Consider the following 15,716-nt stretch of genomic DNA (forward strand, 5'->3'; position numbering starts at 1 on the left):
AGTTTTATTTGGCTGCAGACAGGTTCAGAGGGTACAGTCTTTGCTGTAATCAGTCAATCTTCTGAACCGCGAATACAGGTAATTTCAGAGTTTTATACCCAGCATGTAAGGGGAGGGGCTCAGAAGTTCCACAGTCTGCAGAAGTTCACACAAAAGCAGCTTTTTCCTTCACTGTTTTGGGCAAGTTAATACTTCAAGGACAACACCTGAGAAGGGAGAGCTTCTTCTCCCCTTTCTTTCTTCCCCTGACAGCTGTTACCATGGAGCCCAATTGGTATGTTCTCTTATCTTAAAAAATGTAGACATCTCTGTGAAGCCCAGCTCAAGGCCAGAAGCCTCCTTAGCACATTTCTACAAACTACTGGATACATTTGTGAAAAATTATTAAGGGGGTGCCCAGCACCTGGAGTGCTGGTATCTTCCTGGCCGGTGGCCAAGCAAAACAGGGCAACAGGAAAATAGGAAATTTATCCATATTGAACTTTTTCTCAGAGACTCTTTGGCTGACAGTCCCAAAATCAGCCATGGTGAGAATTCCTGGAGAAGCCCAATTAAGACATTTTCTGTGGAGAGAGGGGGTGCCACTTCACTTACAAGGGAAGACTGTTTGTGGGGCAAACTGGAACGGAAAAAAGCATCTGTGTGTGTGTGTGTGTGCGCGCGCGCGCCCAAGTACAAAATCCACACCCAAAAGGTGATGGTGGCAACCTCTGGTGAGTAGGTCTGGAGTGGAAAAGTTTCATTTACTTTCAAAATAAACATCTTTAGAATCACGTTCATTGAAAGACACTCCCTGAATCTCCAACCCCTCAAAGAATCCAGGACCCCAGGCCTAGAACCACCTAAACGGTGGGGAGCTCCAAGTCCAGTTCTTCAGATTCTAAACCAAACAAAGGTTTCGGGCCCTGCCCTCCTCACCGAGACCCCGGAGTCCCATCTCCCCGCGCCGCGTCCTAGCTCCGGCCCCGCCTCTCACCGCGCGGGTTGCGCCTCTAACTCGGCGCCACGCTGCGCTTTCCCAGCACGGTCCTCTGTCAATCTCTGCACTGGCTCCGCCTCCCACTATGCGGCTGAGACCCACTTTGGGCCCGCCTTTCAGCGCCGGCCCCGCCTCTGCATCCGCAGCTCCACCACTGCCGCGCTGGCAATTCCCGTTGCTTCCCTTTTTGGCTCCACCCGTCCTCGGGGGCCTTTCTCTTGGCGGCCCTCGTTTGGAGCTGTCCCCAGAATTGCCTGACGCGCGAGACAAGACTTTCGTAATAGGTATTCCCTTGAACCTGTTTTTTCCCGCCTCTAGAGACAACATCTTCCCGCTTGCTCTGGAATATTCTAGGGACGACCTCCGTTTTTCCTTTCCTCAACTCCAAGGCCGAGTTCCCGACACAGGCGCGTACCTTGGGTGCCCCAGGGCGGAAACCAGACTGACGCCGGGGGCCGAGCCTTGAGAGCGGCGCGTACTATAAAGCGGGACTCGCTGCGGCGCGCGCACGTTTTGCGGAGTGGGGAGGCAGGTGAGATGGTGCTTTTCGCTCCGCGCGCCTCTCGGTCTGTGCGGCCGGGCTCTGGGACGCACGTGTCGCGAGGTGTCCTGGGCTGCGGCGAGAGTGCCGTGTCGCGTGGACGGGGTCTCGGACTCTTTCGGGCCTCATCGAGGGCGCTGCGGGTTGAGCCTGGAGGTCTAGTGCGGGGAGGGTGGAGGCGCTTAGGCGGCGATTCCTTCCACCAGGTGGGTCGGGCGCGAGGCGCCGGGGCGGGCCTTCCTTTGTCTGCAGCGCGGATGGGCTGCGCCATTTCTGTGCCCACGTCGCGGGTTTCCGCCATCTTGTCGGTTTTGCGGGCAGCTGAGAAGGGGGTGTGTGACTTGAGGGACGGAAGAGAAGAGGGTGTTGGGGTTTCTGTAAGGGCAGAGACGACATGCCGATTTATCAAGGAAGAAGTGGGTCTCCAAGTGAACTAACTGGGCTATTGCAAAGAACCAGGTAGAGCAGAAAGAAGACGAGGCCTTTGCTCACCTTCAAGAATTGGTCTTCTGTAACTTAGTTTTCAAGACCCTGCCTTGGAGCCCCAGCCTGGAGTGGGCTACCTGATTTTAATCTTAATGTATTTGCAAATAAAGTTTGTAATTAACCCCAAATACCTCAACATTTGTTCCCTAAGGCTGACATGCTGTGTGTTAATGAAGCCCATTTCTTCATATGGTTATTTGCGATTTTCTTAGTGTTCAGTATTCCTAAGTCATCTTAAATGACTCGCAGCAGATTTGTTCAAACCTGACACAATCAAGGGGTCTGTGACCATTGTTTATGTTGTTTAGCTTTATTTTCTCCCAGAACATTTCCTTTCCTTGTGCCTCCTACTAAAGGATTTGCATCTTAGCAATGCTCATGGTTCAGGGTCATTAGTAGGTATAGCTAGTTCAGGAAAGATTGGGGTCCTCTTCGTGTTAATGAGTTTGAAGGTCCATCTCAGGACCACTACTGTGTGGAAGTATGACAGTGAGAAGTTGGGGGTCAGTTGAGTTTTGTGTTTTCCTGTCTTTGAAGGTAATGGCCTTGAGACGTGATTGCACAGGGGCCACGGTTCCCATGATGTCTAGCACTGGGCTCTGATCATTCCTGAGGACACAGTGCTCTCCAGGACCTTTGACACCTGGGGGTCTGAGGAACCCTGGTTTTGATGGTCTGGACATATGAACTGTTTCTTCCACACCCTCATCAAGTCCTTCCTATGTTACAGGTCTATCTTCTAGCTGAGGGGTTACCCACCATCATCCCATCTTGGTAAGAAGCCTTGCTCCAATGCCCTGATCCATCCAGGTCTAAAATACAAGATGTCTTACATATGTGCCAGCAGTCTTACTCAGTATTACATATTAAAACCATTTTATATCCATGGGAACCCAGTCAACTACTCATACATCCAGACCCTAGTTCTGCTGTTCCTTGGCTTATAGAGGTCAGAGCAATCCCTCTCCTAAGCTTCAGTTGCTGTATTCATAAGGTGGGTGTATCTTCAGGAGCAGATGGTCTGAATCCTTTGCACAGTTGGGTGGTGCTGGTGGCGTTTCCTGCTTTCCAAAGGCAAAGGGTTGAATAAGATGGGGAAGAAGAAGAGTATTTGGGTTTTAGGGAGAAGGAGTAATCAAAAAATTTTCAGACTGAACAGAGGAAATGAAACATTGACTCAGCATTATCATTGCCTCTCATATTGCAGGTTTTGTGGACTGGGTACAGTGTACCTTTAAGCAAAACAGTAGCTTACAGTCAAACATTTGGATGTAATTTGATAATTGAAGGAACCCTAAATTTACATAATAGCCATTGTAAAAATATCAGGATTTATCTTGAATGTTTTGTGTTTAAAAGAGCTACATCATAAGATAGGCATATGTTTGTTATTGGGAAAAAAAAAAAAAGTGTTCTCAGTTCCAGGATTTTCTATTGCTCTTGGGGTGTCAAGAGTAGGGAGGACAATGGCTGCAATGAAATAGACCTGAAAGTGTATCTCTGTGCTCTTGGAGGCTTAAGACCTTCGATAATCCAGGTTGTCCCCTGCAGAGCACTGAACAGGTGTGGATGTGGGGAAGTCCTGGAGAAAGGGAGTCAGCATGGTGCTATTTGGGCAGGGATGTTAGGTGAGCAGAGGAAAGAAACACCTTGAGAAACATGAACTCTGAGCTCTACCAGAGTCCCAGTGGAAGGTTGAGGCCCTGTTCTGGTTTTTACAGAAAAGTCCTGGTGAGGTCACTTTCCAAGTTAGGTAAGTTGCAAGACTTGGTTAGGGAAAAAGCAGACCTGGGCTTCGGATCTGCCACTTGCCTGTAGGCTGCCCATAAGTACCTCCAGTCCAACCCTCCATGTGGAGGAGTGGCCTCAGGGTGGCTTAGGTTACTTGACTGCAGATCATCATAACACAAGAAATATGTAGGGTTAAGCTGGACAGTGAGAGGTGGGCTAGGGGAACTAGGGGCTGTCATTTTCTTGCCCAGATCTCTGAAATTAATAAGCAGTGTCCTCTCAGGACTGCAGTGACCCCAGGGTCTGAATAAGGGGGTAACACCAGGACCCCTGTGATGTCTAGCACTGGGCTCTGACCATTCTTTGAGGATAATGTGCCCCCCAGGACCTTTGACACCTGGGGGTCTGAGGGGTCCTGGCTCCTGGTAGGGGATGGATTGGGATAATAATGATTTACCTGTACCCCACGGACCTTTTTTCCCTCCCCTTCTCCTGTCTACAGGTGGCTTCTCCAGGTGTCCTGCTGCCCAGCTTTCCCTCCTGGTAAGGGCGGAGGAGCTGCCTGTTGGTAGGGAGCACAGCTCAGCATCCTGTACTTGTGAAGCAGTGGCTTCCTTAATCTCCATAGTAACCCTGTGCTGGGAGGGAAGGGAGGGCTGTGCTGGGCCTGGGTTGCTATCCTATCAGGGTTGAGCTTGGGGACCCCATGATATTCAGCACTGGGCTCTGACTGCCCCTGAAGATATAGTGCCACCCAGGACCTTAGACACCTGGGGATCTGAGGGCCCCCACTCCAGGGAGGTGCTGGGTGGGGGTGTGGCCCTTTCTACTTCACACAGCTTCTGCAGCAGTGCCCTTCCTGACCCTCTTGCTCTTCCCTGCCTTGGGGCAGCTGTGGCCATGGCTGAGAGAGTGCTGGCACCCACCCAGATGGGCCGGGGAGACCGCTACTATACATATACTGAGCTCCTGGCCATTTCTCGGCGCTTCAAGCAGAACCCCAACGAGCTTATGATCACCTGGATCCTGCGGGTGTATGACCAGGGGGGCCCAGCTCTGTCCTTGAATTCCGGGGAGCTGGCACTGCTGGGTGACCTAACCCATGATGCCATCTTCAACTACCACTGCAAGACGCTGCGGGGTGGCTGTAAGACGCTGCTCACCTGGCTACTACAGGCCTGGCGCCAGCGCTGGGAATCCTTCCTGCACTTTGAGGCCACTGAACTGCCTTTCCGTCCCTGGACCACTATGGAGGAGGGCATCCAGCTGGTGCGTGAGCTGGGCATGCTCGACTGGATCTACCGTGAGCTGCCTTCGCCACTCTCACCTCCTGAGCCCGAATATGCAGCGCCAGAGGACGTGCCTTTCACTCAGGGCCTGCAGAGACGCCTGCTTACAGCTGCGCCCTCAGAACTGCGGCTCTCACTGGTCAGCCTGCTGGTCAAGGGCATGACCGTGCTGGAGGCCGTGATGGAGATCCAGACAATTGCTGATGTAGGTTTGCTGTGGCGCCAGAGCCAGCCAGGCCGTGCCAAGCTCATGCTGGGGCCTAACCCCACACGCAAGGACCTCACCGGCTGGCTACTCAGCCATGGGGTGCCCAGGGAGAGAGTGGATAAGCAGCCCACCAAGGTCCTCCTGGAGCTGTACATCAAAGAGGCCAAGCGCAGCCGCAGCCAGCCAGTCTATGGGCTAGGAGAGGAGCAGCCGCCTCCACCTCCCTACTCTGACCAGGCCTGTGGGGAGGAGCCGCCCATACGCCATGACTAGCCCCTTCCAGTGAGTGGGGTGAGAGGCCAAACTCCAGAAGAGCTGCTTTCAGCCCAGAGTTCAGGGAGGACCTTTGCCTACACCTTTCCCATGTAACTCAAGCAGTTGTAGGTCATGTTCGGAGACCCTTAAAAAGAAAGGGGTGTCTTGTCCCTGGCTACTCCAGTTGCAGAGATGTTAAGGGAGTAGCTACAAAAACAGCCACTTGCCCAACTGGGCCTTGGAGTGGGTTGTGCCAACTTATCTTGGCATGGCTGCAGGGTGATTGGGCACAGTAGTGGACTCACCCTCTGCCATTTGAGCCCAAAAGCACTAGGGGCCAATTGAATACCCCATAGCCTATAATACCTGGCATCTTGTTTTTACTTTTTTTAGGTTTTAGAGGCAATATTTTTACTTAATATGTTAAGCATGTATGACATTTTGGTTTTAGTGAAGGTCATTGCCTTTTCTAACTATTGTAATGCTTCCATTTTAAGGTGTGCTTTGCTGAGTGCCTCCCAGGGAGGGGCAGCCATCCCTCCAGGTGGGTCTGGTTTCTCAAATTTGTACATCTGGCCTTGGGCCAGTGTCTGAGGTAGGTTTAGGGGGATCTGAACCAGGATCACAGGTTTGGGGACAGCTGGTGGTGCTGTTTTCACAGGTACCCAATAAATGGTACGCATATCACCCTTTGTGAGCTGTGGTGTTTGCTGTCCTGACATGGGCTGGGTCTGAAGTAGGGGAGATACATATGGGCTTGTCCACCTTCAGGGCCATCTCCATTGCAGTGATCTGATGGAAGTGTGAGCCTGATGTGAACAGCCTCCCAGGGCCAGAAAGTACAAATGGGTCACAGCTGTTGCCTTCATTATTGGAGGCCCTGTGACTACTGGGCACCTTTGGTAACGACAAGCAGGTTGGCTGACCAGGGTGCTCCAGTGTGGTGGTGGTATAACCACTGGTTCTCAACTGGTGGGAGAGGAGAGCTTCCCTCCTGGGGCCAAAGATGGCTGACCAACCTGTAGGCAGTCGCATGTGGCTGGGGCCTGGGCTTGCTGGTATTGGACCTAACTTTTCCTGTGTGGTCCTTGCCTACCTTGCTGGCCACCCCCATCCTGGAGTGACCAGCCTTGCCTTGCTCTCCAGGGGCTGCTGCCTGAGGTGTGTGGAGCAAGGGGGCCGTGCTGGAGATGGACAGACACCTGCATGTTTGTCCACATGGGAGTACAGAAGCAGCCACGCAGCATGCATGTGTGTGCCACCTGCACACTGGCTTCCATGACAGGGAGCCCACCCAGCCCTTTTCCACGCACACAGACACAGTGACAAGCCAGAGCAGCGGGAGAACACGTGTTGGGATCCAGTCAGCTGAGGGGAGGTGCTACCCCAAGTTCCCAGCTCACACGGCCCCCCCTAAGGCCCGCAAGCAGCCAGGTCTCCAGGCCAACAAGCCGAGCCCCAGGCTAAGCACAGCCAGCAGGGCCACAGCTCCGGCCAGCAGGGGCACTGTGGTGGCTGCAGGAAGAACTTGGGGGTTGTGAATCTCAGGTCTGGGGGATCCCCAACTACTACCCCAGCTTAGAGAGCGGTCACCTGGGGGAGTGGTAGTCTCATAGTCATGGCAGGGGGCCCCATGCACTGGCGGTCGGGCTGAAGCAGTCAGCTGGCGGAAGTGCCCTAGTGGGCAGGGGGCTGGGCACCCAGGGAGGCTCAGGGACAAGGGTAGTCTGGCAGAGTCATTGCGGTAGAAGAGGGAGATGGTGATGTTCCTGGAGGGAGAGAGGAAAGGGTGACACCTACCACTGACCCTGGCTGAAGGAAGAGCCCAGATCAGGGGAGAGCTGCTGAATGGAGAAATGCTCCTGACTCAAACCTGTCAATCTCATCCAACTGTCCCTTCCAGGCAGGTTCTTTGGCAGTGCCCTCTGCCTGTCCATCACCCCTCCAGCCCATTCCCCTGTCCAATGTCCAGTTCCTCACCCTCCATCTTCTGGGTCCCTGAGACGTTTCCGGAACTCAAAACCAAGGCAGGCAGCATAGGGTGGGGTGTGCCCGTCATAGAGGCCTAGAGCCCCTAGGAGGGCCAGCAGGGTGCTGTCGTGCTGCAGGGAGATCCAAGTTCTGAGACAGGGTTTCCCCCTGGATGGCTCTTTCCCAAACTCTAGTCTTGGGCATCTAGCTGCCTCCCAGATATTCCCCAGCCACTTAGAACCAGTCCACCAAGCCTGCTCCTGCCTCCTCACTGGGGGGAACAGGTAGCCACTAAATATGATCAAGTAATGGCAATGTATGGTTGGACACTGGTGAAAGAGCCTGTCCTTCCACAGTGTACCTCTAGTCTGAGAGTTAAGATTCGGGGATGGTGGTATCCAAGGCAGTGGGCTGAGATTGCATTAGGACCACCAGCTTTTCCTCACCCAAACTGATGTGACCTTCATCCCTGTGCCCATGAGGCACTGCCTTCCCTTCCCAAGAACTCACAGCTGAGTACATGACCATCTTGAGGGGCAGTCCCAGGCGCTGAACCCGGGAGAAGTTGGAAAGGATGGCATCCAGCAAAATCCCTGAAGGGGCAGGAACAGTGCTTAGAACCCACCCCGAGAGGAAGGAACCTCAACCCCCCACCTTCCCTACCTCCAAGCCCCACACCTCACCCCCTGTCAGCTGGGCCTTCTCTGCTGCCCGGGGTGGGCCCACATGGGCCCCAATATCCAAAGCAGAGATCTGAGCCAGAGTTCTCAAGACGTCAGGGGAGGCCCAGGAAGGTAGGGGAAGTCCGTGAGCTCGCTGGAGAGACAGGGAGGGAAGACAGAGGGCACATCCAGAGTTGCCCCTAGTGCTCCTGGGCCCTCTGGTGCCCTACCCCATTAACTGCTGGTTCCTTCCTGCCCTTGTGGGCTGGGGGAGGGGGGAGTCATAGTGTGGGCAATAGTGATTTTTTTTTTTTTTTTTTTGGTACTGGGTATTGAACCTTGGGGTACTCTGCCTCTGAGCTACATCTTCAGCCCCCCCCCCCCCCCTTTTTTTAAATTTCAAGACAGTCTCACTAAATTGCCACGCTGGCCTGAACTGACAACCCTCCTGCCTCAGCCTCCTAAGTCTGAAGTCTGAGGTTACAGGCATGGTCCACCGCCCAGCAGCAGTTGTCTCATTCTACAGTTCAGCTGCTCTTATCTGACACCTTTAGGCAGAGGCGTTTTGGGATCTAGACATTAAGGAGGGCATGGGCAGTCCTTGTAACCCCACACACGCTTCCCTCTGTGCATGGCACCGCGTCAGGTCCACTCCTGCTGCCCAAGTTTTGGTTTATGGAGCTTTTCTGAGTACAGGATAGCAGAGAAAGTATTGCCAAAACAGCCTCCACCTCTGTGTGGCCCAGTGTGCCAGCTGCTCCCATAAGCCTGTTACATGGATTAGTCACTTTAATCTTTGTGGCAATCACAGAGGAGATGGGCAGCCATTCCTGGTATGCAGATGGGGAAACCCAGTAGCATGGGGCAAAGTTACGATTTGAACCACTTGGTCCAGAGGGACAGGGCAGGGGGCTTACCTGGCATATGAGTGTATCCAGAACCTTCCATGCCCTGTGCAGTGGCTCCCCAACCAGCGTCAGCCCCGTGAAGTTGCTCAGGCGAGTCAGAAAGTCCTGGGTGCACAGGCTGGGTGAGTCTAGAACCTGGCACCCTGCCCCGCCAGCCCATCACCCTGCTCACCGTCCAGCCCTCCAGGGCCTCCTGGTACTCGGCGGCCTCTGTGGACTCCCGCAGCAGCTCATGGTATCGAGGACAGCTGCGCATGGGGAATCTCAGCAACTGAAGGAAACTGAGGCTCAGGACAGCAGTGGGCCCCGGGTCTCAGGCCCTGTCTCCCTCTCAGTCTCTCCCCAATCCAGATGAGTCTCATGGGAGGGGTGGCTTGCCCATGGACAGCTCAGCCCAGAGACAGGTTTACTGCTTTGAGCCATATGAGGCTTCTGGAAGCTGACCAACCCTCAGGCCTTGAGCCACCTCCATCCCTCTCCAGCTCAATGTCTTTATTCTTTATTCTCTCCCACCCCCATTCAGCCCCAGACCTTGTCCTCAGCAACAGGCACCGTGTGCACAGGAATTGGCCTCCAGTCCGCCTCAGGGCTCCCCGGGGCTGCCTCCGGGAACAGCCCAGCCAGGTTGGCCTGAGCGCTCTCCAAGGTCCGGTCGAAGTCTGTGCTCCGGATGTACACCTGGGGGGGGGGGGTGCAACAGGAAGGGGCACAGGGTCAGATGTGGTGGCAAATCAATGGCTTTAGATTCAGTTTGGTGTTGCTTGAAGGTCATGAAAACAGATTAAAGATTAGGCATTTAAGGTGGGTTCAAATGTCTGGCCTTTAAATGTGTCAGAGGTCAATGTTAGGAGCCCTCAGGTTGGAGGGCAGGTGTTGGGTAGGCGAGGGTTGAAGGAGTCAGCTGGGTAGATGACGGTCAAGATCATCAGAGTCAGGGGAATGGAGGCAAGAGGTCAAACTGAGGATGGGGGGCGGGGACGTTGCCATAGTTAGGTATATTGTCCTCAGAGGGATCAGGGTCAGAAGTCAGGAGGCCTGATCCTAAATATCAGAAAAGGAAGGTTAGAATGGATGAAGGACTGAAGGCTAGAGATCAAATGCTGGAGGTCAGGAGGACAAGTTGAAAAGAATTGAGTTTAGGAGTCAGAGGTCTAGTTGGAGTCAGTGGGAGTGAAGACAAAGGTGGAGGTCAGAAAGTAAGGTCAGAGGTCAGGGGGTCAGAATGAGGTGAGATTAGAAGTCAATGTAGGTTTATTGGTGACTCTGAGGTCCATAGAATGCAGGGCAAATTGATGGAGGGCAAAGGCCAGAGGTGGCACCCAAAGGGAGCACTGGAGTCAAACGTGGGAGGTCAGGGAGCCAGGTACAGGTAAACGTGCCAGTACCTCCTCCCGCCGGTACTGGGGACTCAGAAAGGACTTGTAGCGCCTCCGCAGGAAGTGGCCCAGCTCCAGCTGCTGGCGGACTCCCTCCTGGGGACAGAGCAAGGCCTCAGCACACCCTCCTCACCCAGCCACGCACCTCGCCCCCACGCTTCTCACCCTGGTCAGCTGGCCCAGGCCTCGAGGCCACAGGGCAGAAACGGCTTCCTTGTGTGGGTCTGTGGGATAGGAGGCCAGCGGAGCCCGGTCGCCATGGCGGAACACCTGGGGACAAATAGGGTCAGGGCTGGCCTGGGACAGAGGAGGGGCCAGGTGGGTGGGGGCAGCTCACCAGAGCCACGAACGCCAGGGGTCCTTCTGGCAGGGCCTGGTGCGGCAGCTGCAGCAGCAGCAGCAGGAGGGGCAGTCCAGCAGCATGGCCCTGCAACCCCAGTCCGGCCATCTCCACGCAGCCCAGACGCTGAGCTCAGCCGCCGCCGACTGCGCCGGGGCCTCGCCTGCTCATTACCCTGTGCCGCAGCCCCTGGAGCAGGCCCCGGCGCAGGCCCCGGCACGCCCCCGCAGCAGCTCCCGGTGCCTCGCCAGCCCACGCTGGATTAACCCGTGTACTCTCCACCGTTACCACCACCCATCACACAGATAGGAAACCAAGGCCTGGGCAGAGTCATTGCCTGAGGGAGTCGCCCTCTCCTCTCCTCCCTCTCCTTCCCCTACTCTGAATCTGTTCTTCCCTTCCTTGCTCCTAAATGTTGGGACTCAAGAAGCCTTCCTGGGCTTCTTGGAGATTAACTTCTTCCACCTGCAGCTGATCAAAACCAACAGGGCCCAGTAGTTGGACCCACAAGTCCAATAATTGGACAGATTGGGTTCAAATCCTGGCTTCACCATTTATATATAAACTGTGTGAGTTTGGGCAAGTCATCCCACCTCTCTGTGCCGTAATTTCACAAATTGGATCAGATGAGTTCAAATATATTCAGCACTTAGAGAAAGGGGTTTTCAAAGAGTATCTCCTAGGCAGTTTGTTGGTTGGTTTGAGTTACTGCGGGTTGATTCCGGGGTGGTTAGGCAAGCACTCAACGACTGAGCTACACCCTCAGCCCTTTTTATTTTATTTTGAGGCAGGGTCTGGGTAGTGGCCAATGCTGGCCTTGAACTTTCCATCCTTCTGCCTCCGCCTCCCCATAGCTGGGAGACAGGCATGTCCATGCCTAGCTGTCTCCTCTTCCTATGACAAGAGTGCTTTCTTCTTATGTGATCCCCACTCTCTATCCAAATGTCCCCCAATTTCTCTCCAAATCCTTACAGTTGTTTTGTCCAGTCCAGAGCCCTGTCTGGGATCATCCTAACCTAGTCATAGGTCTTGTTAAATTTTTTAAAATATAGAAAATCTGTGAAAAAAGATCCATCACTTCATTAATAAAATATGTTTAAATAAAGTAAATAATAATAAAATAAATATTTCCTCTAATATATACACAAATGCTCCTCAATTTACAATGAGCACCCATCCCAACATCGTAAGTCAGAAATGCCTTCAACACCCCTGACTCACTGAGTCCCACAGCCTGGCAGCCCCTCACAGGGTGGTGGCTGCCCAGGGTGGTGGGAGAGGATCTCCCCACCCCCTCCTGGCCCAGGAAAAGAGCAAAACTCGGGAGTTCAAGTACAGTTTTTACCCAGTGCACACGCCTTCGGCATCATCGTAAAGTTGAAAACTCACAAGTCAAACCAGGAACTGTCTGTCTATACTTTTTTTTGTACCAGGGACTGAACTCAGGGTCATTCAACCACTGAGCCACATGCCCAGTCCTATTTTGTATTTTATTTAGAGACAGGGTCTCACTGAGTTGCTTAGTGCCTTGCTAAGTTGCTGAGGCTGGCTTTGAACTCACAATCCTCCTACCTCAGCCTCCCAAACTGCTGGGATTACAGGCGTGCGCCACTGTGCCCAGCATTGTCTATACATTTTCCAGAAGCAAATCATTGTATTTACTGATGCCACACTCCCAGGTACCCAGCGCAACTACTGCAGATAATGAGAGCAATCCTGCCATAAATAATGAGGAAGACGCCCTGAATAACGAGACCACGTAGTCTGGCTTTTGTGGTAGATGTAGATAGGTACAGACACACACTGCGTGCATATTAGAATCCTCAGTCCTCCAAACAACCTGGTAGAGCCTATTTTTTATATATTAAAAGCACACAAAAAGACTGTCTTAAGTGACACCCCCCCTCCCGGCACTGCCCCACGAAGGAGCCAGAGTGCACACTTCCACTCAGCCGCCGCTTCCTGCCCGCTGTCCCTGTCAGGGGCATCACTGCTGGGAGTGGGGATCAGAGGCGGAGCACGGCTTCCCCCCACCCCCACTTGGACAGCACATCGTGCACCTCAAACTGGTGTCCTTTTCTAGACACTCGGATAAGCAGCCCAAGGCACCTGAGCGGAGGTCAGTGTGGGCACAGGGGCATCTCAGGAGGGAGTGCACAGCCTTCAGCCTCCACAGGAGGGTCCACGGCTTGTTCGTTGCTCCCTGTTTCTGGCAGCGTGGGCGAAGGGACAGAAATCGTGGCAGGGGCCTACAGCGTGAGTGGGAGGCTGGCCCAGTGGCTCAGGCTGTCACAGCCAAGGTACATCATTGTTCCTAAGGTTCAGAGGCAGGAAGCTGCTGCCACTGTCACTGCCACAGTGTAGAAGGCCGGCTGGCTGCAAAATAACCGGGGGGTGACGAATAACTTGTGTACGTTGATACAGCAGGAGTAGGAGCCGTTTATTGCAGGACAGGAGCAGTATTTATACATTCCACACAGCTTATCTAATTAGCATAAACTAGATACATCAGTCAACCAATAAGGAATCTCCACACTCAATGGCTTGTTTTTGTTACTTCTCAAACCACTCCCTCTGGCATTTTGCCAGGCACCATCCAGACTTGTTTACGAACTTTAACATTCCCCTGGCAAAATGCCAGGTGTTATTTTGACTTGTTTACAGACTCTAACATTTCCCCCTTTTGTTTAATTTAAATAACGACCATAGTGGTTTTTACAGAAACACCATAAATAACCTGCTACAAACAGAAAGGGAGGATACAAAATGCCACAATACCAAGCCAATTGATGGCTCCATGCAAGAAGCCCTTGGAAAAATTATACCAGCAATGACACCGTTAGCAAAGATACCGAGTTACAATTTGTTATAGATTACAGTTTGTTGTCTCAGTCCAGGTAAAGCAGTGTCTCAATAGATCTCAGTTCAGATAAAGCAGTGTCTCAATAGATTAACTCACAGTCCAGGTAAATCACAGTCCAGGTAAGTTCTGCAGGCAGCTAGCTTAAATCACAGTCCAGGTAAGTTCTGCAGGCAGCTAGCTTGATTCGAAGTCTCGCCCGTTTCTCAGCCAAAGTCTCATCCGGTTTTCAGCAACACTAGAAATTCTTCCACCTTGGTCTTTACTGGCACGAAGGCAGGAACTCCGGATGCCCCCGAGTGTCCCGGGGCTCCCCGTACGGGCCACCATCTGTAGAAGGCCGGCTGGCTGCAAAATAACCGGGGGGTGACGAATAACTTGTGTACGTTGATACAGCAGGAGTAGGAGCCGTTTATTGCAGGACAGGAGCAGTATTTATACATTCCACACAGCTTATCTAATTAGCATAAACTAGATACATCAGTCAACCAATAAGGAATCTCCACACTCAATGGCTTGTTTTTGTTACTTCTCAAACCACTCCCTCTGGCATTTTGCCAGGCACCATCCAGACTTGTTTACGAACTTTAACATTCCCCTGGCAAAATGCCAGGTGTTATTTTGACTTGTTTACAGACTCTAACACCACAGTCCACCTGACAACTTCTAATCCCACCCCAAACTGGTGACCAACCCAACCACCATTGCATTGCTGTCCCTTGTGTGTGGTGGACGCTGGAGGAGTGAGTTTCACCTGGGCCACCTTACCTGTTCTCGCACGCGTGTGCGTTCTGGGCTCTCGGATCTTATTCATCTCAATGCCAAATTCAGAGACTCCCCGTGACATCTCACACCTGTGTCCCACTCTCCCCCAATCCCCTGTAGAAATGTCCCCTCTACCCAGAATGCACTTCCCTGGTCACCATGGCCACCATTCTGGTCTCCCCGACGACCCCCTCTTGGTTCCAGAGGTTTTTCCCCTCTTTGGCTCAGAGGCCAGGGAAAGGGAGAGAGGTGCAGCTAACTGCGGCCAAGGTCCCATGGCCATGAACTTTCAGGAAGTGAGGACGGATGGGGGAGGAAGGCCAGGGGTGGGGCCAGGGCAGTGAGGGGAAAGGTCCTGACCTCTGACCTCCTTCCCTAGAATGTGACCCTGGCTATGGCTGTGTTCACCATCCTCACCACCATCTACTTCTTCAACAAGGTGAGCAGAAAGAGGATGCAAGTGGGGGCCCAGGCTGTCTCTGCTCCCGTTTGATCATCTGGGTCTCTTTCTCTCCATGTCTCTATCTCTGCATCTCTTCCTCCCTCAGGCTCAACAGTGAGAAGACACAGGCTCCCCAGTCCAGGGGCCTGGTTTCTGCCCACCTGCACCATGTCCCTGGCCTCTGAGACCCAATAAACATACAGCATTAGCAGACCCTGCTCCTGCTCCCCCACAGCAGGGCCAGCCTGCCTGCTAGTGGAAATCCAGCCCTCTGGGTCTGAGGGAGGAGGGCTGGGCCTGGACCCCGGGGTAGGAGGGAGGAGGCTGGGTCTGGACCCCCGGGTAGGATGGAGGAGGGCTGGGTCTGGACCCCCCAAGTCTGAGGGAGGAGGGCTGGGCCTGGACCCTGGTCTGAGGGAGGAGTCTGGGCCTGGACCCTGGGTCTGAGGGAGGAGGCTGGGCCTGGACCCCTGGGTCTGATGGAGAGGCACTGGGCCTGGACCCCAGGTCTGAGGGAGGGGGAAATGAAACCCCAGGTTCTCAGATGCCTAATTTTTGAGCTGGGTTGGGGAATGAGTTGCAGGCCCGGGTGCACTCGGAGAGGGGGAGGGACATTCCCACTGTAGGCCCAAAGGCACAGAGGGGAGAAAACATGGCATGTTTACTACCCAGCACTAAAACAGCCTGCATTGTACCTCAGACTCTTCAAACCTCATCTTCCCCTTTCTGTCAGACAAAGATAGAAATCTTAGTCTGATGGGTCCTGGAAGGTCACAGCAAAGATGAACTGACATCAAAGTTGTAAATGGACGTTCTGAACAACAAAGGGTCTGTAATTAACTACCATATTATTCACCATTATTTTATTGTGTGAACACACCCTCTGTTTTCTTAACAAACTCC

The 15,716-nt window shown here is 53.3% G+C and overlaps 2 protein-coding genes and 3 non-coding genes across 8 annotated transcripts; 4 read left to right on the forward strand and 1 right to left on the reverse strand.

The window, feature by feature from the left end:
- The first annotated feature begins 1,459 nt into the window (after nt 1–1,459).
- On the forward strand, nt 1,460–6,176 carry LOC114079228 (Friend virus susceptibility protein 1). Of its 4 annotated transcripts, none has more exons than XM_027920392.2 (4): nt 1,462–1,511; nt 2,737–2,780; nt 4,240–4,280; nt 4,630–6,176. In XM_027920392.2, the coding sequence occupies exon 4, from the start codon at nt 4,638–4,640 to the stop codon at nt 5,505–5,507; it is 870 nt and encodes a 289-aa protein (XP_027776193.1). In that variant the 5' UTR covers nt 1,462–1,511; nt 2,737–2,780; nt 4,240–4,280; nt 4,630–4,637; the 3' UTR covers nt 5,508–6,176. The 4 variants fall into 4 exon arrangements, with proteins under 4 accessions (XP_027776195.1, XP_027776193.1, XP_027776194.1 ...); XM_027920393.2 differs by lacking the exon at nt 1,462–1,511 and adding an exon at nt 1,527–1,726; XM_027920394.2 differs by having other exon boundaries at nt 1,460–1,511; nt 4,240–6,176.
- LOC114079306 (small nucleolar RNA SNORD88) lies at nt 2,578–2,668 on the forward strand. Its single transcript, XR_003580461.1, has one exon. It is a non-coding gene; the product is annotated as a small nucleolar RNA SNORD88 (small nucleolar RNA).
- On the forward strand, nt 4,062–4,153 carry LOC114079307 (small nucleolar RNA SNORD88). Its single transcript, XR_003580462.1, has one exon. It is a non-coding gene; the product is annotated as a small nucleolar RNA SNORD88 (small nucleolar RNA).
- LOC114079308 (small nucleolar RNA SNORD88) lies at nt 4,436–4,526 on the forward strand. The gene has a single exon (XR_003580463.1). It is a non-coding gene; the product is annotated as a small nucleolar RNA SNORD88 (small nucleolar RNA).
- A 712-nt stretch (nt 6,177–6,888) lies between the features above and the next one.
- Acp4 (acid phosphatase 4) lies at nt 6,889–10,854 on the reverse strand. Its single transcript, XM_027920300.2, has 11 exons — nt 10,744–10,854; nt 10,572–10,676; nt 10,416–10,502; nt 9,562–9,708; nt 9,203–9,301; nt 9,040–9,135; nt 8,144–8,276; nt 7,971–8,053; nt 7,470–7,591; nt 7,083–7,258; nt 6,889–7,004 (listed from the first exon to the last, which is right to left on the reverse strand). The coding sequence occupies exons 1-11, from the start codon at nt 10,852–10,854 to the stop codon at nt 6,889–6,891; spliced, it is 1,275 nt and encodes a 424-aa protein (XP_027776101.2).
- Nucleotides 10,855–15,716: the final 4,862 nt, after the last annotated feature.

This window comes from Marmota flaviventris, chromosome 18 (genome assembly GCF_047511675.1).
Source record: "Marmota flaviventris isolate mMarFla1 chromosome 18, mMarFla1.hap1, whole genome shotgun sequence".
NCBI classification, from domain to species: Eukaryota; Metazoa; Chordata; class Mammalia; order Rodentia; family Sciuridae; genus Marmota; species Marmota flaviventris.